We start from the raw sequence: 25691 nt of genomic DNA, 5'->3' as shown, positions 1-25691 counted from the left end.
GCAGACGCGTGCCTCACCACCTCCCCCACGCCCTGCTTGAAGGCCACATGATATCGGCGCCATTTTCTAGTTCATTGAATAAAAGGGGTTTGGCAGCGCGGTACTTCACGGATCGGCACAGGACTAAACTATCATTAAACTAATAATTACGGGAAAATTTTTTGGCAGCTATGTCGACCACTCCGGCCCAGAAGCATACGCGGGCCAGCGCGGCCCAGACGCCCCTGAGCCCGACTCGAATCACCCGAATCCAAGAGAAAGAAGAGCTGAAGAATCTCAATGACCGCCTGGCTGTCTACATCGACAAAGTGCGCTCCTTGGAGTGCGAGAATAGCGTTCTGCAGCTCAAGATCTCTGAGAAGGAAGAGGTAACGACCCGTGAGTTGACCGGCATCAAGGCCATGTACGAGACGGAGCTGGCAGACACTCGAAAGCTGCTAGATGAGACGGCCCGGGAAAAGGCGAAGCTGCAGATCGAGCTGGGCAAGAGCAAGGTGGAGCTGGACGAACTCAGCAAAAAGTAAAGTAGTATATGCAACCTTAACGTGAACTTGTCTAATTATCTGTGGATATAAAACTGCATCTATCCACGTGTTTTTCCCCATACCGGTTATTGACGTTCAGTTGTCAATCAGCAGTGCAACTGTTTTATGGGAAGAGGGTAATTGAGTTTGTTAATTCTTGTGTATTTGTTTGTGTTTTTAATCCCACGCCATTTTGTAACGGATTATTTAAATGTTTTTAAAATTTAGTTTTTATGTTAAAGTCACCCATTAATATTAACGACTGTCACTTGAAATCTCCCATTCCCTAAAAGGAAACGTACTCCGTGTACAGATCTCTGCCCCAATCGTGATTTTTTACTGTAGTAACTAATTGGTTATACCAGTTACACTAGTGTAATAATTTTACTAAACAGTATTGGTCAGTTTCCATTTAACTGCTAATTGTGCAAACTGTAGGAATATTTTGATACCCCATCCTTCTGAAGTCAAATTATTATTATTGTTGAAGTAGTATTGAATCGTTAAATATTGATAAGCATTGTTCATTTCTCTGTGATGTGTACTTGATAGTATAAGAAATAGGCTTATAGCTTCATGAGTAATAAGATCATGGTGATCTTCCTCAGTTCCACATTCCCACCCTTTCCCCATATTCCTTTGTTCCATAGTGACCAAAATCTGTTGATCTCCTATCCGAAGTATAGTAACTGAATTTGAACAGCCCTTGGGAATTGAATTGATTTACAACCCATAAGTGCAGGGATTTCTCATTAGTCCTAAAGCCTTAGGTAGTTGTCTTTTATTTGTTCTTGTGACTGAAGAATTTCTTTTGAGAAGGTACAGATTTAAAGGAATTGGTAAGATACATTTTTACGCAGCAGTCAGAATTTGGAAAGTATTGCTTAGAAGGGTGTTGGATACAAATGCAACCTAGCCTTGAAAAGGAAATCAGGGAAAATGCAGGTGTAGAGAGATTTGTGGATGAATGGTTTTCTATTTTGAGAGTGGTGTAGCTAGGGCCAAATGACCTCTTGTGTTGTACTTTTGTATGTTTTTTTAAAAAAGGCTGGTCCTTGTGTGTTTATAATCCTAGATTTAGTGCCCCTAGTCAAAGGACATTGCCATTGTTTAACTTGTCAAGCAAATGAGATCACACCTCATTCTTCGTAACCCTGAGAATATAGGTTTCTTTGCTTCGTGCAACTTCATTATTCTGTCAAGAATTGAAGATGTTTAATCACAGCATTTTATGAATGAGTCAAAAAACTGAACCAAAGGTCAGTGTTTTACCTGATGCACTCTTGATGATACTAAGTTACATATAAAGAATTAGGGTCATTAGAAATATATCAGCTTACTAGAGATTTGACAATATTAATATGGCAATAGTGGTTGTTGTTTGAGTACATGTTGTCTGGTCTAACCCTACTTATTGGTATTTATAAGCCTTTTTCTGTACAAGAGTATGATCTGCATGAAATTGAAGCCACATGAATGTAATTATTGGGTTTTTTGGGACTGGAGGATGAGATGTACAGCAGCATATGGTGTACTCTCAATGAGGATATGGCAGTTATGTCTGGAATGTAATAGTAATGTTATAAAAATATTTGCATGATTCTGTATTTATATTTCAATGTGTTGGCGGATAGTTTAAGGTGCTTTTTGCCTTTCTTTTCTCCTAACCAGTGAAGGATTCAAGTGCTGGTCACTGCTTTGTGATGCAATTGCCTTCAACCCCTGGTCAACTGACTTTTAAGAGTTAAGACAAATTGAAATGAATGATTCTTTTAAAAAAATCGCAGAAGTTCTTTTCTTTTGTATAAAGATGGGAGTTAAGACTTCAGTGCAAGAGCCTTCTTAGTGAAATGTCTTCTTTGGTTAGTGTAGATGGTGGGTGTTGTCGGGCTGTGAAGGCAGCAGCTGATGCTGTAGAACCTGCAGAAAACATAAGTTGCTCTACCTAGTGAATTTTGTTTCCCAAGTGCAAAGTGTTCTCTTTTCAATATCCAATTTCCTTTTGTATTTCAGCACAATTAAAGTTAATGAATATGGGAGATGGTTTAAATGAATCAGTTTTGACCATGTGGGTGGTGGGACTTTCAGAGAAATTTTAAAATCTAATCCCATACCAGTTCAGATTTGTTCAAATATCTCATATCTCTCTAATGTTCTGGGTTTCGCTGCATTTTAACATTTGGGATTTGTATCCAAAAGGAAGTTTCGGATTGGAAATGTGTAGTCAGGTGGGAACATTTTTGTACCTACACTTGGCTGATTAAGCATCTGAAAGCCTATCCTCTCCACTGGAACTATATGTCAACTCTTTCCTAACCCATAAAATCAATTCTCACTTTGATAGAGATGCTTCTGTACACTTGAATCACATGATTACTATCAGGGACAATGCCATTTTTTCCAATATGCTTTAAGGGCGATTATTCTTGCCTGTGATTCGGCATTTTGTTTTTTGGTCTTGCCATCGGGGAAGATCTGGTTCAAAGAACTATTTTGGCTGGTTGAGTCTGAAATTGGAGCAGTTCTAGCTATCTTGGACATTAAAAAATTAGGAAACCTAAAGTATAATTCATTATCAAAAACCCTTTCATTAGACTGTCAAAACCTATCGCTATGCAAGTGTTGTGGTTCATTTTTATATGTAGTTCAGTTTCAAAGTTTGCTTCATCACTTCCATCAGCAACATGTGCCTGGATGGTAATGAAAATTGTCGCTGGACTTGGGGTGTGAGGGGAAAAAAAAGATTCATTAACCGTGTCGCATTGTTAGCAGTGTCACAAAAATGCATGCTGTGGTTGAATCTGATTCTTTTTGCTTAACGAATAATGATCAGTACCTACTACTTTTACTTCCCAGTGGATATATGGCCATTTTGGCTGCAGTTGGGAAATCCTTTTACGTTTTCTTCTGCAGTTTGCCAGGAGAATTTACTGGTTTCCTGCACTGCATTGCTGTCTCTCTTTCTCCTTTGGCCTTCTAAATGAAGAAGTGACCACCCTGGTTGCAAGTTGGGAATTCTATTGCATTGCTGTCTCTCCCTTATTTTAACAGCAAGTTGCAAGCTTGTGAAAATGGTACTGTTGATCAAACAAGGAAGATGTAAACATGAGAGTTGCTGGACAGACATTTCTCTGTTGAAAATTGACGAAACCTAAAGTGCTTTATTTTATTACAAATGGAGAACCAACCTTGTTTGTATGGTACTGTAACGACATACTGAACCAGCTCAGCATCTTTTAATTTTCTGATCTATCGTTGCTGATCTGTTAGACATGAAAATCGCCATTTTGAGATTCCATTGTCGATGCACATCTGTTTACTCTGGCCGAGTTTGGTAGGATTCAGATTTGAACTGTAAATGTGAATGGTTATTCCATAGAGAGATGAGATGACGTTTCCTTGATTTCAGATTCAACAAAAACTGCATGTTTTTTATTAATTTTTTTTGGAACACATCTGGATGACTGCTGTAAATTTCACTTGATTTGATCTGCCTTCCTTTCTCCTGCCCCCTAGCGCTGTACTGGTAGTGGTCTTGATTTCGGCACCTTAATCCTTTTGTGTTCCAGATCTAACATTCAGTAGTAGTGAATGATCATGCCCCATATTTCCACGCTGGCTGGGAACAATACATATGGAAAGTAATTAGAAGTGTTTGAATTCACTTACACATACCTAAGACTGGTCGATTTGATAAGTCATTAGTATTTCACTAGGGTTCGATCGTAATCGCAGTCCTTTCCGGATATCGCGATGTCCTGGGGGGAGGGGGGGACCTGCCCCTTTTAACGGACCCAGTTTTTAATATTTCTGAAAAGTCGTGTGCAGCGTATACAAGACTCGTAGATAAAATTCAAGAAAAAGCAACGTTTTTCTGCTTCTCGTTCGAATGCAATTCGAAATTCTAAAATATGGACAATCCATCGAATAATAGATACAAATATAATGTCTTCAATCTGCTTCAATGCAGCAGCGTAGACTTAATTTACATTCGTGACTTTGCGTTTCCTGTTATAGCGTGATCTCCCCCAACATCAATGAAACTGAACTCAACATGGCGTTTCCGGCTTTTTTGGCTCTTCAGGAGGGAGGAGGGTCTCAAATTTCGTGTCTTTTCAGTTGTTAACCATGCATTCAAACTTCGTGGCAAGCATTTTTTTAAAGGACTGCAACTGAACTTTTAAGCTACTCCAATTGAAATCAGAAGCTTTGTTTTCTTCTACGGGCTTTGGTAAATTGCCATCGGAGACCTGCATTGGCTTCCTGCCGTTAGTTGCGTCCCTGACAAAGGTGGATCCTTCCTAAAGCGCATTAATTTCAATGGACGATTTGAATGGGGAGGGCGGCCGCAGCGTGATTCAAATACCACTGGTTTCTAATATCAAATTAGATGAAGATGAAGTGGAAGATGAAGTAAAAATGGTCTATAAATGAAATAGGCAGCTCACTCTGTTCAACAATGCAAATCGTGATATTTTGCGTTTCAACTCTTTGTTGAAATCCAAGGGTGCATAGCTGAAAACGTCAATCTTTTTTCCAGATGCTGACTGATCTGTTTGTCTCTGATTCTCGGTTTATAATTTAATCGCATTTAAAATCTCGGACATAGCTGTTGACCACAGCTATTGTCAATAGTTTTCAAAAGAATTGATTGAATGTATCCGCTTATGAACTTGTTCTGTTGCCCAACAGTAACAAATGCCTGCACTGCAAAACCCCAACCCTTAAGTTATGCAATAGCTGTCCTTGGCTATCCCATACCACAGCCTTCGAAGGCTTAATTAAAACAACAAAATATATTCCTTCTGGGTTTTTTCCAAACAAATTTGGTTAATATAAAGAGCTTATCTCCGTACCCAGTACTTCTTTGGGGGTGGAAGTTGTGAATGAACTTGATCCTGGGGAATGGAAATTGCCATAAAGTGTTGTTCAGTAATTCCTAACTCTATTCCACTGTATTTTTTTCAGTCAACAATACAAATGTATAACTTATTTGACTTGTATATGTAATGGTTTTGTGTGGGTTGGGTGTCTTATGGGCACAGTAAGAAAACCTGCGAAATGATGCTATAGATATGCATGAAATGAGTAATGTGAACTCCTACTCCCTGCAAGTTGATGAAAAAATTGAACCATGGTAGCGTAGATTTGAAGGGCAGGTGGTTTGTTACTTTGTCCATTTGAGCCATATTGGTCTTCGAGTTCTTTCCCCCAGGTCCAATTATAAATCAGTGGTTGATAATTAGAAAACTGGCACAGGCATTGTGGCTACCTGGCATCCTTGGGAATGTCATGATTAATAGCATTTCTCAAAATGTGTTTTGCAAACTTGGACATGGGTATCTCATAGAACGTGGATAGAATGTCAGCGGCAACTGTTTGCTTCCCTGGTCCATTCATGGTGGGTGCTAGATCAAGGATGTATGAATGTATGCACTTGTATGTAGTCTGCCTTACAGCTGTTGCCAGTTTGTTTCTGCTGACTTTCACTTTTCAGTTAAGCTGAAGGCTCAATCTTTGTAGCAATTTCCATTTAGTTTAGAAGATGTGGGTGTACATTAGAAGAGCTTCCTTCAAGCCATGAATTTCTCAGGCTGGAGGAGAACTGTTTGGATATGTTCTGTCTGCCATATTGGAACACTGAACCTCTTAAAGTGGCCCTTGAATTATTACTTTTGAGGAGATGGCCTTTAGTAGACAAAAGTGGGAAATGAAAAATATGTTGTCATTTAAGTCCTACACATGACCAACACTTGTATCTCCTTAGTCATTTCTAATCAAGGAAACCATATAGAAAATGCAATGAACCTGTCTTCTTGGTTCACACCACTTTTTTCTATTCAAATGGATTACTAGAAAATTTTCCTCTAGGAAGGGTTTGTATACAGGGATGTGATGTTTGTAGTACCGATACTGAAATAAATTCTCCCATTATAAAATGGGATACCACTGTTGAGGCAAACAACACATTTGTAAGACATTGTTGTTGGAATCATTTGTAATCAGTAATTGTGCAGTTAGCTTGCTAAAAGATAGTGGAATGATGTGAGGACTCTTCTGCACACGGCCAAGCTTGAAACGGGAAGACTTTGGGGTTGTTGTGGTGTTGCTGGACTAGCAATCCAATCTGGGGACCTGGGTTCAAATCCCGCAGCAGACACATTTGATTAAATAAAAAATATGGAATTAAAAATCTAATGGCTGAGAGGGAGCCTGATTGAGGGGTATGGCCATTGTGGATAGGAAGCAGCTGTTCCCCTTAGTTCAAGGGCCACTCTAAGGGGGCATACATTAAGGTGAGGGACAGGAGGTTTAGAGGAGATTTCACCCAGAGGATGGTGGAAGCCTTAGTGGCGCTGCCTGGGAGTGTACTTGAAATGGTAATTCTCACAAGCTTTTTAAAAGAATGTGAATGAGCACTTGAAATGTTTTAAGGCTATGGGTCAAGTGCTGGAAGGTGTGATAGTGTAGATTTAATGTAGTTTTGTTGATGCAAGCTTGATGGGCTGAAGAGTCTCTTCTGGATTCTGACTATGAAACCATTGTTGGTAATTGTAAAAACTCATATGTTTGAATGTTTAACAAGCCCCTCAATTTAAGGGCAGCTAGGGAGGAAAAGAAATGCAGGCTAGCCAGTGATGCCCACGTCCCATCAATGCTTTTTTTAAAAAGCGGCTGTTGCAATTGTAACTACATTCTTCACCCTCTCCTTCTCTGTACAGCATGCTTTGTATAGTGCAAGAGACAATACTTTTCTCTGTATACTAGTACATGTGACAATAATAAATAAAAAGACTGCGGCGACTCCTTTTCAGGATTCTGATGGTGAAATTCAAATTAAAACAATAGTTTGTTTCATAGCCTGATTTCATAGCAGTACTCCGAGCATCCAAGAGCAACTTGACCTGTTAAGAGCCAGCAACATTGCTTTGTTCAATCATCTAAAAATGGCAGATTACTCTTCCCTGAAGATTATTGATGAACCAGATGGGTTTTACGACTATCCAGTAGTTTCACAATTAGCTTGTCCCCATTAAAAGACCAGCACTTTATTCCAGATTTATTATCTAATTGATTATATTCCACCAGTTATTATAGGATTTGAACTCCTCTGAGGCTCTGGATTATTAGTCCAGTAATGTTATCACTGTTACCATAGAGAAAGAGAACCAGTTAACATTCCAAATATTCACATTTTTTTTGTGGGATGATATGTACATACAGGTGTCATATTAGCATGCGTAGTTACCATTCTTCTAGTTACATTGTGAATAATTGAGTAGTTTAACAATACTTTGGGATATCTTGTGGAAAATCTGAAATATAAATGCAAATGTCTGTTTGTTTATTCGTGTTGCTTACGTAGACTTACATTAACACTGCAATGAAGTCACTGAAAATCCCTAAGTCGTCACATTTCTAGTAACCTGGGGGAGAATTTAGCATGGCAAATACGCCTAACCAGCATGTCTCCTGGACTTGAGAGGAAACCAGAGCACCCTGAGGAAACCCACACAAACATACAGACTCCAGCAGAGTTTGGGACAGTGACCCAAGCTGGGAATTGAACCTAGGATCCTTGATGCTGTGATGCAGCATTGCTTGCCATTGCTGCCCTGTGATCGTATTCTGAAGTTTGTGGTATGGAGTGGATTGAAAGTGTTGAATCCTATCCTCACCCTGGTCAAATGACTGCTATTGATCTGTCAAGCTGATTATTTATTTTCCATCTGCCTTGGGATGAGCATGAACATATTTCAACCTGCATGTTTTTAATGCTCCCTGTTTGTTCAATTTGTCCATCCCTTTTTAGGTCTTGTCACATTTAGTTTCTCATTTTTGTTTAAGTATCATTTAGCTGTTGCCTACCACTTGCCAAGTCATTCTATTTTGTGTGGGTGGTTAGTTTTTTCCCCCACTCCTCTTTTTACACTATATACAATTAAAAGTTTTGAATTTTAGGACAGAACCTGGAACATCACATGATTTTATGCTCACTGGATAGAAGGTGCCTGATTTGTGCCTTTTTAGTTCTGATTTGCTTTTTGTTTTTTTTTAATGTACTGGTTTGTCTTGGTGCCAGTCAGAGTTGTATTTGCACTTGAGATTGAATGTAGAGTAATTTCTAACCACTAACAGCGTAGTACTGTTCTTAATCTTTCTTATTGAAAGTAGACATTAAAACCAGAAAAATGTCTTCCCAATATTGCTCAGTCTTGAATTAATGTCATTTTGTTGTAGGGTTACTCTGGCAAATATTTCTCTATAGATGGCAGGAAACCTTTTGGTCGTTTGTGACAAGTGCACTTATGACTGTGCCTGATATCTAGCAGTCTGCATAATACATACACTAATGCTTTCTGTAAGCTTTTGCAGATTTTTCTTGCAAAACCAGTTTACTAGTTGAGACGTGGTGTTTCTATCCAATTGATTGGTGCATATGAAACAAAGGAAGTATTTTTTGGGATGGGCATGAACATATTTCAAGGAATGTTACTTGTATAACCTCTACTGCAGGGGGAAGAAACTATTATAACAGATTGATCATAGTCTTTAGCGACTAAAAAAATCATACTTGCTTCTTCTGCACCAATCTATAAATTTCTAAAAATAATTGTATACTTATCCAGAGGATAAAATATTCCTTTAAATATGGATGGAAGTGACCAGGTGGCATTATTTTAAGGCCAACATAATGAAATTGCTGATTAGAAGCATGTTGAACTTCCCTTTTTGAAGGTGAAGAGTGGTCTATTATGTTCTAGCATGCTTCTGTGCTATTGCTTGGCAATGTGCTCAATTAAGTTATTGGGTTATAGTTGACTTAAATCCAATATTTTATTCAATGTGGCTTTGACAAGGCTGTTTCCACTTTAAAATTTGCATGAGGCAATCTTATTTGATGAAAACTGCTATCCATAGTGAGGTTATGAAACGCTGTAATGTTAAACTTTGCTCTTTCTCTCTTATAGTTACAAGAAGAAAGATAACGACCTGGTGACAGCACAGGCTCGGTTGAAAGATTTTGAATTGACCTATCATAAAAATGAAGCTGCGCTTAACACTGCTGTCAGCGAAAACCATCGTTTGGAAGCAGAGCTGGCTGATCTGCGTTCGCAGCTTGCTAAGGTAAATCACTATTGGGGAACTGGGGGGGTGATTTATTTGGAGCGGGACGTTCTTCTGTTTGAAAATGCTAGGTCATGGAATATAAGATGCTATCTGAATACCACAAACATTTTTCTGTTGTAAGTTGTTTTGTTTAAAATGTATTTAACTTTTAACATGCTTTGTAAAGATTGTGACACTGTCAAGGAAAAACTGGAATGACTGTCAACCATTAATTTCCTTTCTTCTCTTTTATTAACTTGTCCTTCTGATGCTTTCTATTGATGTTTAATCTTTAGTTATGTGGCTGATTAATACTATGGTATATTGGACAGTCTTGAGGAGCACAAATGATTATTTCTGCATTTTCCTCAAAAGTATTGACATGTTGAGAATAAAGCTTGATGCACACTAGTAATGTCTGAACTATTTAAGAGAAAATTGCAACTTCCAGTAAGATTTCCTAAAGGATTGAGAATTCTAACATTTTTGTAGGGTGGACCACCACCCCCCCCCCCCCCACCCCCCCCCCCCCAACCACCACCACCACCACCACCCAAACAGTTGTAGAACACTGACTCTGGGTGTAATGGTTAACTCAATTGGAGAATCAAACTAGTGTGTGACACTTACGAGCATTAGCATTTGAAGTCTCTAGCAACTGTTTTAACTGAACAAAAAATATTTTTTGTAACAAACTTTAGGCTGAAAGTTCTCTGGCTGCTGCAAAAAAACAGTTAGAAGAGGAGACACTGATGCGAGTTCACCTGGAGAATCAATGTCAAAGCTTAACTGAGGAACTGGCATTCCGGAAAAGTGTGTTTGAAGAGGTATGTTTGTTTTCCTTTTTGGAGCTAATTTTTTTAGCTACTGATTATCCCTTGCAAAAATATCCTTTTTGAAATTGTAGCCCTGAAATTTTACATTCTAACTATTCTACAGCAATCATAATTTGCATGTAGTGTTAGAATTTATCCCTTTTCTAGAGTAGCAGGCATCAGACATGTCTCTTGACATCAGAAAGAATGCATGCACCTTGGGTTTGCTATGTACTTTCAGGACTCGAGGCATATTAGTACTTGAGTTGCAAATTTGGAAAGTTAATTTTTCCCCTCTTGTTCCATACAAAGCTTTATCATGACCTTTTTAAGGGTTATCCCTTTTTTGTCATCGAGCACCATGGTATGTAATAATTACCTGCAGTTCCATAAAACTGGCACTGCACGTACATAGTTTTTCTTAAATAAAATTCCCATTTGCGGTCTTGTAAGTTGTAAAAGCCCATTTCAAGCTACTGTACAAATTCATACAAATGATGAGTGATTCCTTTTTAATGTAGGAAGTGCGTGAGACAAAAAAGAGACAAGAACGCCGTGTAGTTGAGGTTGACTCTGCGCGAAGAGTTGACTATGAATCCAAACTGGCAGAAGCCCTGCAGGATCTGCGGAAACAGCATGAGGATCAAGTGAAACAATACAAGGATGACTTGGAACACACTTTCCAAGCCAAGGTAGCTGCAGTTATTCCAATCCGGAAATGCAGCAAAAGTTTTTAAGCTAACAAATTGTAGAGTTACATATTTTTAGTTTGATTTTATTTTTGATTATCAAATAGATTTGTTATAATCCATTTCCAGCTTGATGCTTTGAGTTCACTGTGCGTATTTTTTTAACTTTTAGTTGGAAAATGCTAAGATAGCAAGCGATAGAAATGACAAGGCTGTGGGCACAGCACGAGAGGAACTGCAGGAGGCATACCTCAGGATTGAGAGTCTCAACTACCAACTTGGAACCCTGCAGAAGCAGGTAAACAATTTAAAAACCAGCAGCTATATATGGACTTAAAGGGAGAAGGTAGTTCAAGAATTTTCGTTCTTAAACTGATCAGTGCTAGAATTGCTCTCGCCTATGGATCCTTTAGAGCATTAGTGTAATATTGGAGTCTTGTGTACAACCACATTCTCTGTCCTCAGGAAATTTGTAAACTACTTTTTAGTGTTAGCTTTAGTGGGCTGGTTTTGGAAAATTAGTCAATATGTTTCATTCATTGTAGAATTTGAGCTAGTTTCTGGTATCATGACTTATACTAGTATGATTTTGGAGGAGGAAAAATTAAACATTTAATAACAAATGGGCATTGTACAGATCAATCTTTTTTAAATGCCAAAATCTTTCTCCCGTTCACACCAGCAGGATCTTACCATCCCAGTGGTGCGCCCCTACCACAGGTTTCCTGGAAACCCTGTTGACAATGGCAGGAACCATATGATCCCTCTGCCAACAAGTGGCATGTCACCACCTGCCACCGCCAAACATGCTGCATAGAGGAAGAAAAATCCCATCCATATTATGGACAAGGAAATAATGGCAGCAGGAGGGGGGGATCTTGACTTTTTGTATTTGTTGGCAAAACACTTGCATAAGGACAAGGCTTTTTGATGGAATGAGGTGTCTTAATTGACCAAAGCCCCTATCTTCTTAATCATTGCTTGCTTTAAAGGTCAGTTTGGAATGTAATATGTTCTACCTATTTGAATTAACTATTTACAGATGGATAATTTTTTAGGGCAGTTATGGATGGGGGCTCTTAAATGCTGGCTTAGCTAGCAACATCCACATCCCAAAAATTGGAACATAGAATTGAGAAAATAAAACTTGGAATGCTCCAACATCTTGGCCTTTTAATAGGCTCATTGAACTGGGGCCATTTCAGCATTGTAGCAAATATTTAGCATTGTTAATTAAAATCTGAATTTAATAATTGAAGCCTAGCTAGGTTTAAGCTTTGCTCAATATTCCACTTTGGAAATAAGAAAACACAATGTGCCCTGTGCTGCCCAATGAGCCATTTCAAACAACACAGCACAGGAAACAGGCCCTTCGGTCCAACGAGTCTGCGCCGCCATTTCAACATTGAGTCCCCTCTCCACCCATTTCCCTTCAAGTTCACTTACAAAGTACAACTGGATCCTACTGAATTTGAAGCCCTGTATCTATTACCTTTATTAAATTATGCAAATTATTTTGGCCTAATTGTTTGGTTAACTTCACTTTCCTTGTAGTCTGCTGCTTCTGAGGCTCGGATTAGGGAGTTGGAAGAGATGCTCACAAATGATCGCGATAAATATCGTAAGATGTTGGAGGCAAGAGACCGAGAAATGGCTGAGCTGAGGGATAACATGGAGGTGCAGCTGCAGGAGTACGAGGACCTCCTTGATGTCAAACTGGCCCTCGACATGGAAATTCAAGCCTACCGCAAACTCCTGGAAGGCGAAGAGGAGAGGTACCTATAGCTAACAGCACTGTTAAGAATATCTTAAGTTTTTGCATTAATGATCTAATTGATTCTGGATGCCGGGTTTTAGCTTTGTATGAAAAGGGTCCACACCATAGTAAAGGTGAGATGCAAGTAATGAGATCAGACCTGTACTATCCTCAGCCTGAGAAATTTGAATGCAGCTAAAACATTTTTTGTATTTGTTTTCAGATTGAAGCTATCGCCAAGTCCTTCCTCTCGGGTTACAGTATCTCGTGCTACATCGAGCAGTGCTGTTCATACATCTCGTGCCAAGCGAAAGCGTGTAGAAATGGAAGAGCCCAGAGAAAGCAGCAGTCATATACAACAAACCCACTCTAGCAGTGGCTTGATCAGCATCGAGCCAACTGATCTTGAAGGAAAATTTGTTTGCCTCAGTAATAAATCTGAGAAGGTGAGGGCTCAGGACACTTAAAATTATTTTATATTCACTTTGTTTTCTGAGTCAACATGATATAAAAATGCCAATGTGTTATGAGGCTAACAGCATTTGGATTTTTTCTCACTGAAGAACTGCTGCTAAGTGAAAAATTGTATGCCAGCAGAGTTCGGTATTTGAAAAATTAAAAACTGACCAGAACTTATAAATATTCATAATTTTTAGTAATCATATTGTCTTGTGCCCTGCTGTTTCAGTGCTCTTTAGAATGTTGGCAATTTAGCCATCAGAATTGGTTGGCCTACTGAAAAACCTGATTTTTTTTTCTGAGCAGGAGCATTCTGGTCTAACTAATGCTACTTTACTTTGGGGGGGCGGGGGGTGGTTTTTATAGCTGTAAGAGGTACTGGCATTGCCTGGAGCGGGAATGTTGGACCAATTCACTCCCGCGTGAGCTCTGAAAGACCATCTGTTTTTATTTTTCAGTTGGCCGGTGGGTGCTTTCTTCATGGTGTTCACCTTTGACCATTTCTTCATGGTGTTCACCTTTGACCATTTGTGGCTGTGCTGACAATGGGACGCAAAAGTGCAGTCAAGATGGGGACCTGAGCAAAATTTGTTTTTATTTAGCTGCTTGAATGCTATTTATGTAATCTGTTGTGACCCATAGCTAGTGGCTTGCCCACTGGTTAGATACTGATGTAATCCAATGCTTCAGTTAGACATTTCTGCTTTTGAGTCAGTGATTTCAGTATCTCTCATTTGATCCTTCATGTCAGATTATAAGCAAGCAGCTAATATCTGATATTTTCTTGGCAGTTGTTCTTTCGATGCCTGTTTGAGCTGAAAATAGGTTTCCTTTTGTCTTGACTGGAAGAGTGGATAATGGGGAGTTTTACACAACTAACCATGCTCTTCCATGTGATTTTTGCATCACTAGGTGATGTACGTTCCACCAAGCAGGCACTCTCCTTTTTTCAGTTGGTCTTGGAGATCTTATTAAGCTAGTTGTATGTAGTAATTGATTCATCATCACTCTTTCTTTCAGGATCAGCCACTTGGAGGCTGGAAACTGAAGAGACAAATTGGAGATGGAGAGGAAATGGTCTACAAATTCACTCCTAAATACACTCTGAAGGCTGGACAGGAAGTAAAAGTGGGTTGCAGTGTACAATAAAATCTACTTAAAAGCAAAGTACAGTAGCTGCTGGAGATCTGAAACAGTTACAAAGAGTCATGTTGGACTCTATTAACCCTGTTTCTTTCTCCACAGACTCTCAGACAGGTTAAGCTTTTCCTGCACTTTGAGTAGATTTTATAATAAAAACAAGTGCACAGAATTGATTAATTGTAATTAGTGATCTGAGGTGGATTGTCAAAGTCAATCACAACTGAATTTTATATTGAATGTTGCTAAAAGAAAACCAGCATATTTGAGATTATATGCTGTATCTCTTGTGAATGTCAACATTTTGTAATGGAAACAAAATGGGAGTTTCCCCAAGGGGGTCTTCTAGTTCTGTTTAGAATTAGATTGGGATTTGATCTGATATTATCATTTTGTGTTGCTATAAAAGAGTCATAACTGTCACAATCCTAAAGTGGCACTGGTAAATGTATCCTTTTATGTTGTTGTATTGAAATGTTGGAATTGATGATAAACAACCAGAATTGGGGCTAGCCCACTGAAGTGGCAGTTGGATGAGGCTTTTTTTTATCCAGCTATACTTGCAAACTTTCCAGCAATTGTGGCAATGGAATTGGGAAGCAAGTTGCCTGCTCCTCTGAATTTTGCTGTTCAGCAAGAGGTGAATGGAATCTGACCAAAAATGGGTAAGTTTAACCTGGGAATACTTTTCCATGTAAAAGGACAGTTGCAGCCCTATGGAGGTTTGACTTGTTTCAGGAGGATAAAAATGATTATATTGCTTGATCTTAAACCAGTGCTAAAGTTCTGTCCTCAAAAGTTACAAAACTTTGAGCAGAGGAAGTTATTTTTCTCTTGATTTTCCCTGTCTAGATCTGGAGCGCAGATGCTGGTAAAGCCCATAGTCCTCCAACTGACCTTTTGTGGAAGAATCATAGCTGGGGCACTGGTGATGAGATTAAGACTACCCTTGTGAACTCTGATGGAGAGGTATGGCTTACATACACTTTCAGTGATGAATTCTGAAACTTTCGTGTGCTATATTTTAACCTATTGCAGGAAAGTTGTGTTCTTTCTTTGAATTTGAGTTGTGAATACAAGAGCATTTATTTTGACTGTGAAATGCATTCTCATTCACTTTTAATTCTGTAACACTGCCCAGGTCTGTCCCAATACATCTGCCACTTAAAAACTAATCCAAAACTCTGCCTATCCAGTGCGTATTAGTGTGCAGGTTTGTTGCTTCAAGCCTAGTTTTGTTTCATTATCCAAGGAACGTGGATGGAGCTGAACACTGCAGTCGTCAGTGAACAGCCCCACCTCTGACCTTTATAGATAAATAAAGGTTAGTTGAAAAAGCAAGTGAGGTGGTAGGGGCTAGGACGCCACCCTCAAGAGCTCCTCGGTGTGATGTCCTAGGCTGCACCATCTGACTTTGAGCATCAGTGTGCTTTTGCATCTGTTTCTCCCTTTTTCATTTTGACCCCCTTTTTCAGAATGTTAAAATGAATTGTGTGTTGTAGCAATGCCAGCTTAAGTTTTTTTTTATTTTGATCTGTTTATGAAATATTAGATATAATTTGTTATTGAATAGTAAGTTGCGGTTGAGATGTACATCAGTGAAAGGTCTGCATTGATCATGTCATTTTTGTTCGTCTCTGAAATTAGTTGTGGCCAGCTAGTCAGTAATGCTGATAGTTATTCAGTGTATATGCAACTACAGAAGTATTTTAGTTGATATAATTCCATCTAATTTCCTGAATACAGTTTGCTTTGCCAGAGTGGTGATTCCAGGCTCTGTGTGCAGGGAGTGAGAGCCCACTTGAATACCTGTTGACTCTTGGTCAGGGTCAGGTTAAAAGGCGAGCAACTTCTCGTGCATAATCACAAAATAGTTTTTGATGTAGATTCTAGTTAACACAACAGAATTTTTCCAAATTATATTGATATTTTTAAAAATTACTTGTGGATTAGTCATAGGTTACAAATGCTTTAATAACCAACTTGCACTTTCTCATGCATAGGAAGTTGCTGTAAGAAATCTCAGAAAAACTTACCATGAAGATGTGGAGGAAGAAGCTGAGTTTGGAGAGGAAGATCTTTTCCACCAACAGGTAAAAGTAAAAATCGTTTTAATACTAAAGTACCCATCAAGTCAGGTTGAAATGTCTTTGACTTGAAATGTTCTGTCCAGTGGCCTGCATTTTCAAGTTTTCTCTTTTTAAATTCTGATTTTCCAGAATCTGCAACATTTCTTTATAACTTTCATATACATGTCATAGAACTGAGCCGGAACATTTGTTTCTAACTAGAAATATTTTGTAATGGTATTCTGATTTTGCTTCCTTGCTAGTCTCATCTAAACCAATGCTCACTCACTGGTTTATATGTCATAGAACTTTATTGCATGGAAACAGGCCCTTCAGCCCAACTTGTCCATGCCGCCCTTCGTTTTTTAAATCCCTAAGCTAATCCCAATTGCCCGCATTTGGCCCATATCCCTTATGCCCATTTTACCCATGTAATTGTCAATGCTCTTTAAAAGGCACAAAATTGTACCTGCTTCTACTACCTCTGGCAGCTTATTCCAGACACTCACCACCCTCTGAAAAAATTGCCCCTCTGGACATGCTTGTACCTCTCACTTAAACCTGTGCCCTCTAGTTTTAGACCCCTCTGTCTTTGGGAAAACATATTGACTATGTTGTCAATGCCCCTCATTATTTTATAGACCTCTATAAGATCACCCCTCAGCCTTCTACGCTCCAGAGGAAAAGCCCCAGTCCTTACCTTAGAACTCAAACCATCAAGTCCGGGTAGCATCCTAGTAAATCTTTTCTGCGCTCTTTCTAGTTTAATAATATCCCTTCTGTAATTGGGTGACCAGAACTGTACACAGTATTCCAAGTGTGGCCATACCAATGTCTTGTACAACTTCAAGACGTCCCAACTCCTGTAGTCAATATTCTGACCAATGAAACCAAGCATGCCGAATGCTACCTTCATCACTCTGTTCACTTGTGACTCCACTTTCAAGGAGCTATGAATATGTACCCCTGGATCTCTCTGTTCCGTAACTCTCCCCAACGCCCTACCATTAACTGACTAAGTCCTGCCCTGCTTTGATCTACCAAAATGCTTCACTTTGCATTTGTCTAAATGAAACTCCATCTGCAATTCGTCAGCCCACTGGCCCAATTGATCAAGACCCTGTTGCAATTGGAGATAACTTTCTTCACTGTCTACTATGCAAACTTACTAACCATGCCTCCTATATTCTCATCCAAATCATTAGTATAAATGACAAGTAATAGTGGACCCAGCACTGATCCCTGAGGCACACCACTGGTCACAGGCCTCCAGTTTGAAAAACAACCCTCTAGAACCATCCTCTTGTATCCATTTAGATAGCTTATCCTGTTTCCCATAAGATTTAACCTTGTACAACAACCTACCATGTGATACCTTGTCAAAGGTCTTGCTAAAGCCCACATAGACAACATCAACTGCACTGCCCTCATCCACCATCCACCATCCCCTTCAGAAAAACTCTCAATCAAATTTGAGACATGAGTTTCCACTCAAAACCATGCTGACTTGTGCTAATCAGTCCTTGCGTCTCTAAATGCCTGTAGGTACTTTCGCTCAAAATACTTTCCAAAACTTGCATAGATGTAAGGCTCACTGGCTTTCTCAAGCTTTTCCCTGCAGAACTTCTTAAACAAAGACACAACATTTGTCGCACTCTAATCTTCAGGCACCTCACCCATGATTCAATAGGGGACCTGCCATTTTTTCCCTAGCCTCCCACAATGTCCTGGGATATTATCAGGTCCCAGGGATTTATCTACCTTGATGCGCTTAAGACTTCCAGTACCACCACCTCTAATATGTACACTCTTCAAGACATCACTATTTATTTTCCCAAGTTCCCTAACATCCATGCTTTTCTTAACAGTAAATATGGATGAGAAATATTCATTTAGGATCTCACCCATCCCTTCTGGATCTGCACATAGATGACCTTGTTGATCCTTAAGAGGCCCTACTCTCTCTTCCTTGTTGTTCTTGCCCTTTATGTATTTGTAGAAGCTCTTTGGATTCTCCTTGGCCTTATCTGCCAAAACAATCTCATATCCCCTTGTTTTTTTGTTGCCTGGTTCTACAGAGACAAGTGTCTCTGAGATTAGTTATTGCATCACAAACTAAGGATGAAATTTCCTTTACATTGTAACGGTCATTTGCATAGTCAATATATATAAATCCATACATGCACATGTTACCTGCACCACTCAAATTTGTAACCTGTACAAATGATAGCCACTTATTGGAAAATGGACTAACTTGTGGGGTTTATGTATGAATTTAGTTTGTCATTATGTAATTAACAGAATAAAATGACAGTTTTGTCAACAGAAACTTGTTTTATTTCAGGGTGACCCAAGGACCACTTCCCGGCAATGTGCTGTTATGTGATCACCTTCAAAACTACTCATTCAGGAGAAAGAAAAATCTCTTTACTTTATCCAGAGCCACTGAGAAATATTTTTGTACACTGTTTTCTTTTAACATTTTGAAACCATTCTGGTTTAGTACTTTACAACCATTGTTTTATTTTATAAGACCTGAGTTCTGAAGGGGTATTTTTTAAGATCTTTTGGCTAAACACTTAAATGTGATGTTAAATGAGGTTATCGAAATTTTACATGGGGTAGGAAGAAAAGGAGAAACACTTTTTGTAGTCATATGGCCTCCTTGTGTACAGATTTGGGTTCATACATCCGGTCTTGGCCTGGGAACTGCACCACAGGCTTTATTAATCAGAATTGGTTATTCTGCAGTTTTTCAAACCCAAAGGGTTGTCGTAAAAACTCCACCAAATTGGTGTTAACCTAGTACCCAGCCGAATTAGCATCATTGGGAGTATGAAACTCCTTCAAAACTGTAGGTGGAGTATCTTGTACTCCAATGCAGAAGTCTCAGGTTTTTTATAGAAATCATGCTAAAACGATTTCTACTGTGATCCTGCCCATTTATTTGGCTATTCTGTACAAATACTGCTGTACCAAAACTGGTGTACATGATCTGTAAGAATTTGTGATATGAATGTGGACTGACTGCAAGGCCCAAATGGTCACTGATCTGGAAATAGGAACCCAAATTTATTTTAATTGGATGACTTGTGATTTATTAAATGGAAACATAAATTTTGCATGAAAAACAGCAGAATACACCAAACATTTTTAAATAATCATCTTAAGTGCTGCATGTAGTGTTCTGATGCATTGCTCTCATTTCATAGCAAAGCCTGAACCTTGTCAGTCTTGTTAAAAGAATGGAATTTTGACATAAGTGTCTCTTTCAATTCCTTGTTTGATGCCATTGGGTACATTTTACTGGTGGGTGTATTAATATTTGGATGGTGGCTTATGGAAGTTTGATTTTTGTTCATTGCTTGATGGCTCGTTAGTACATAACTGACAACGATTTGTAATAGCTTGCTTGTTTAGTAGCTTATTAGATTGATCTTCAGATAAAGGCAGGGAGGATTGGAAAATGTTTCACAGCACTGGGACAGATATTAAGCTTAATTTGACAAGATAATTTACCTAGTTGCAGAAACCATCTCTGAAAACTCATTTAAACAAATCATGTAGCCAGTGTACAACACAGATTATGGTTGTATCTAAAATAAGATACTGTTAAACTAAAGTGATTTTTTTAAATAGCACAATCCTGTACATTTTATTTCTTTGTGATAACTTGAGATTTTCAAAGCATATGGCTACTTCTGAAATTTTAAGCAATAAAACTGTGAAGAGAGATCTGCAGTTAGCCCTTGAATATTCTTATCACTGTCCCAAGTTATTTTCAATTGGTTATGTATTTGGTGGAGAGATCAAAAAGTATCATGTTCTTTGTCCTTTTTAAGGATGAACAGATTTGAAGTACTGTACCTGTACATTATAGTGTCTGGAGGGGTGGTGGGGAAATAAGTCCTGGTCACACTAATGCTTTTTATCCAACATACCTTATGATTAATATATCATTATATATGGTTGAATTTTATGCTTATTGCTCATTTTATAAACTTTTAAAATTCTGTTTCTCAGACTATCCTTTTGGGCTGAATACAGTTGGAACGTTGAGATTAAATAGAATTCATTTTAAATACACGTACCTAATTTTTCTAGTTTAAAAAATGTTAGTGGCTTTATCATAAATGTATGGTTATCTTGGTGAATTAGAATTGATTGTGAAATGTAGAATAAGTGCCCTCCAGTTGCTGAGAATTATGGCCTGGAAAACAGAATTTTTTAAACTATTATGCTTTTATATTAAACTTATTTGAACCATAGTGGATGGTCTTAAAAAAATTATGTGAACACTGTTTCTGAAGTAAGGTCTAATTTACTGGTGAAAATCATGATGCATGTTGCTGTGAGGTTTTAACCTTTTTAAAAGGTTTCATTGCAAGGTTTCTGGTGTTTCCCTTGTAAAATCAAACACTTCTTTCCAAACATTAAGAAACAACCCACAAAGCACATGTAGAATTCAGTTTATTTTTTGAGGTTTTCATTCATATTTTGGCAGATCCACTCTATTAACCTTGTGCATGGTAGCATTGTGGAAAAATTGCTAGACTAGTAATCCAGGGTCTTAAGGGACAGCAGTTTAAATGCCACCAAAACAGCTGGTGGAATTTAAATTAATAAATCTGGAATAAATAGCAGATCTTATTAATCATGAAATTATCACATGGCCATAAATGCTCTTCAAAGATGGAAATTTGCTGTACTGACCTGGTCTGGCCTGAATACGACTCCAGAGCAATAGCAATGTGGCTGACTCTGAGAACAAATCTGCCTTTTCTTAAGTAACAGTGTTCCTAGCCCTTTTTAAAATAAAAATGCATAATTCAGCTGAATTACTAATGTGTATTTTTGAGCAGTGAAAGATGTCAACAAACCTATTTGTATATCATTTTCACTTGTAGTAATTGCAGGTTGTGTATTGCTGAAGGTGCAGTACCTTGTGGTCTCGGTTAGTTTGATAGATTATTGACCTAAGCATCACTGTCAGCAATACCAAGACCTGTTGCTATCTCTAGAAATGGGCATTAATGTTTGAACTACCTTGAATGAGGAGTTACTCCAAAGAAATACAGCTTTGCCTGTCATATAATCAATAGCATGTTAATTCTAACATAAATATCAGAGCAAGTGGAACTTCACCATGCCCTTGTAGTGTATTTACATCATGATAAAGTGAAAGTAACTTGAATTTGCATTTGATTTTTCTGTTCATTTTTGAATTGTCAAGTCTTCATACCCAGTAAGCTAGTCTTATCACTCAGTGATTTGCTAGGTGGCAATGACATGCCAAAATAATTTTAAAAAAATTGTCTGTAACTTGTAAACCTTTTATAACTGGAATTTTTTTATGAACATTCAATAAATGTGGTTTTGCATATTATGAAACTGGTGTGCTTTTCAAGCAGTGAACTTCAAATACAAAGTTTGCTGAGACACTTTGTGGCACAATGATTATGATTAGAGATGATAAAGATACAAGGACAAAAATGAATAGTTATCCAAAACCAAGAGTTCCAATTCCTTAATGTGATGCAAGTGGAAATGCCTGAGATAATAGGGGCAGTAGTTGGGTTTGGTTCAGGAGTAGTTCTCTTGTCTCTGAATTGGACATGGGTTCAAACCCCACTCCAGAAACTTGATATCCAGGTTAACATTTCAGTGTCATGCTACACATAATGAACAGGTCCCAGCACCCTGACCAGCATTTATCTTTTGAACACCACTGACCTAACTGTTCCCTCCCTCCACAGCATCAGTGTACCATATGTGATGCACTGCAGCAACTCAGGAAGGCTCTTTTGAATGCACTGTCTAAGCCCATGACCTCTACCACCTAAGATATGGAAACACCGCCACCTGCAAGTTCTCTCTCCAAGCCACATCTTTACTGTTGCTGGGTTCAAATTCTGCAACTCCCTTCCTGACTGCACTGTGGCTATTGTTGCACCCAATAGGCAGCAGACGTTCAAGAAAACAACTTGCTGCCACCTTTGAAGGCAATTGGGTGGGCAACAACTACTGGCTTTACGAGTGACATACAAGTTACGTGAATAAATATTCTGAAAGAAGTTATGGCTGGAACTTAGTCTGGGAAAGAAATCAGGCAGTAGTTTGAGCCAACTTTTTAATGGGGTTCAGAATATGGAATGAAAATTGGGAGTTGAAGTTTGGGTGGAAAAGGTTGAACAGCAAGAAATGAAGATAATTTTCTAGAAATGATTTTTGAGGTGCACATAAGGGTGAGTATAATAGAAGTAGGTATGGCAATTCAACATGGATGAGGAAATGTTGGAATATCAAGGTGATGTGAATAAAGGTGTTTGATGTTAGAAATAATGTGGGCAACATTGCAGACTTAGAAGAAAACACTTTCAGGTCAGAATTTGAAGCAAAAATCTCATGGGATGTTATGATGATTCATTAAGCTTTTTGGGGGTTTGAGAGAAGGGAGCTTGGAGAGGTAGAACTGTTGGCTTATGGCAACATTTGATCTGCAACTCAACTAGGGCTTACTTTCCAACTATGTGTTATTGGCATTTAGCTTGGGTTGAACTGATATCACTGCCAAAATGTAATTGATGTTTAGGAGGGAATAAGAAGCCAGAACAGATTTGATTTATTATTGTCATGTGTATTAGTATACAATGAAACATCTTCTTGTGCATTATACAAAGCATACCATAGACAAGGAAAGGAGAGCGCAGAATGTATTGTTACAGTCATAGCTAGGGTGTAGAGAGAGCAACTTAGTGAGGGTAGGTCCATTCAAAATGGTGGCAGGAAAGGAGCTGTTTTTGAGTCAGTTGGTGTGCGATATGATCTCAGACTTTTGTATCATTTCCATGACAGTGGAAGAGAGTATGTTCAGGATGTGTGGGGTGCTTGGTTATGCTGGTTGCTTTTCCAAGGCAGCGGGAAATGTAGACTCTGTTGATGGATAGAATGCTGGTTTGCGTAATGGACTAGGCTTCATTCATGATTCTTTGTAATTTCTTGCAGTCTTGCAAGCAATATCAAGCTGTGATACAACCAGAAAGAATGCTTTGTGTGGTGCATCTGTAGAAGTTGGTGAAATTTGTAGCAAACATGCCAAATTTTCTGAACCCAACACCCCTACTTTTTCAGGAAACCTTCTTAACAATAGTATTTGCGTGGAAGGACCAGAACAGGTTGTTGGTGATCTGGCCACTAGATGAGATGGGGAACAAGAATCCAGAACAGTTGGGGTGGGGGTGAGCAATACTAGATTTTGGATGAATAGGGAGCCACTGTCAGTTTTGACTTGTGTTCAACCTGACCTGTTCAGTCCAAGGCAGAAATTGAATTTGGGAACATGTTGATATAGAAATGTTTGCAAGTTCAAGTTGGGGATGGAACAGATGAAGGTAGGTGATGCCTCTAAGAAGTGGGATACAGCCAAAGAGGAGGAAATTGGAAGTTCAGGTGTTAGATGATTAAGTGTCATGGAGGTGAGCTTAACTGTAGGGGAAAAAAAGTTGCAGATTATACAGAAATTGATGGTAAAGACAAAAAATGAAAGTTGTGCATATAACCTTACATTTCTGCATATTCAAAATCATCAGTTTTCTTGTCAGGTGAGGATTAAATGAAAGAATAGTGAAGATGGTGTTTACTCTCCAGTAAGATTTGACATATGGGAAGAATGGCACTGGGTCAAGAATGCCCAATATTGGTCATAAGTGTACTCTAGTTTGCAGCTTTGTTCTGCTTTGGGACTAAATGTCTAAGTAATTGCCATGTGCTTTAGTTTTTATAACAGATTTTTCAATCTGTGAATACCAGTGTATAAAATCTCATGCTGAACTCACTTATGATTCTGATTGAGCTAGACCCTTGCCTAGTGCCATTTTTTTATTTTGGAAGCATCTGCTTCTCAAGGTTATGCAATGGACTAGATTCTTGTGATCCTGGTCACTATTATTCATTTTATCAACACGTTTCTGTTTATATTAAAATTGCATTTGTCAAGCTACAAAACCAATAAGTCAGTTTCCTCATTTTGAATGCAAAACTTTTTTGTTGGAACAGTACAGTTCAGATTTTTTGTGGCATTATTGAAAAGTGGAAAATTAAAGGAGTTATGGTTTCTTCACTTCTACAGATTAGAATAAATGCTAGTCAGACAGTTCTTTGTCGCAATTAGGTTCAGATCCAACTGGCTCAGCTGAATGCAAATCCAGAAAGGGTTGTGCTGCCTCTGAGATGGATTAGACCGGATGCATTGGGATAAAGTCAAACATTGTTGGCTTGAGATATTTTGGAACAAAGAGTTGTATTTTAAGATCTTGTTTCTAATATTTCCCCTCACCCCCAACAAACTATTTTACAGTAGGGCTGTAATTCAGAAAATGTATGAGCCCTGTGAGGGAACTAAATGACTAAGTGAAAGAAGGAGAGGGATAGAACCAAGTCCATGGAAACTTTTTAAATATTTGCTTTGAAATGAGATTTTCTTCCACATTACCAAAAAAAAGCTGCAAAATCCAAGCATCTCTGTGAAGAGAAAATAAAGCCACTGATTTGAGTCAGCCTGCCTCCCTGAAAAGCATCAATCTGATATTGGCTTTATTTTTTCTCCACAGGTGCTGTCAGACCTGAGAGTTTCTAGCTTTGTTTCAGATTCCAACATCTGCACAATTTTTTGCCTTAGTCTGACATTGATAAAATAGCCTCTTCCCAAACTCCACTCTACCTACACACAGACCTTTGCTCACTCATTCCCTTCCTCCCCACCCACTTATCCTCCCTTTTTCCACCATATTTCCTGGATTATGCCACTTTGCACTTGGCTTGTTGCTGTCATTAGTGGCTGTAGCTCCTTGACTGGCACATGCCAGGATGTAGAGATGCTGGCATTGGACTGGGGTAAACAGTAAGAAGTCTCTCAACACCAGGTTACAGTCCAACCAATTTATTTGATAGTAATCTTGCAAGCTTGCAGAAATGGTGTTCCTTTGTCAAGTGTGTGGAAGGTTCTGATCAGAGAAGGGCATATGAAGTCACACACAGTTTACAGAATATTCTGTAAACTGTGACTTTATATGCCCTTTGATCAAAACCTTCCACACACCTGACAAAGGAACACCATTTCCAAAAGCTTG

The 25691-nt window shown here is 38.6% G+C and overlaps 1 protein-coding gene across 1 annotated transcript; it reads left to right on the top strand.

The window, feature by feature from the left end:
* On the top strand, window positions 1–21954 carry lmnb2 (lamin B2). The gene is made up of 11 exons (XM_080213175.1): window positions 1–520; window positions 9497–9653; window positions 10337–10462; window positions 10972–11142; window positions 11312–11437; window positions 12694–12914; window positions 13119–13341; window positions 14375–14482; window positions 15347–15463; window positions 16498–16587; window positions 18908–21954. Exons 1-11 carry the CDS (start codon window positions 171–173, stop codon window positions 18947–18949), a joined length of 1731 nt encoding a protein of 576 aa, XP_080069301.1. The 5' UTR covers window positions 1–170; the 3' UTR covers window positions 18950–21954.
* The last annotated feature ends 3737 nt before the right edge of the window (window positions 21955–25691 follow it).

This window comes from Carcharhinus amblyrhynchos, chromosome 26, assembly GCF_965287045.1.
Source record: "Carcharhinus amblyrhynchos chromosome 26, sCarAmb.v2.hapA, whole genome shotgun sequence".
NCBI lineage: Eukaryota > Metazoa > Chordata > Chondrichthyes > Carcharhiniformes > Carcharhinidae > Carcharhinus > Carcharhinus amblyrhynchos.
The sequence above is the reverse complement of the archived record's forward strand: the minus strand, read 5'-3'. Positions and strand labels throughout refer to the sequence as shown.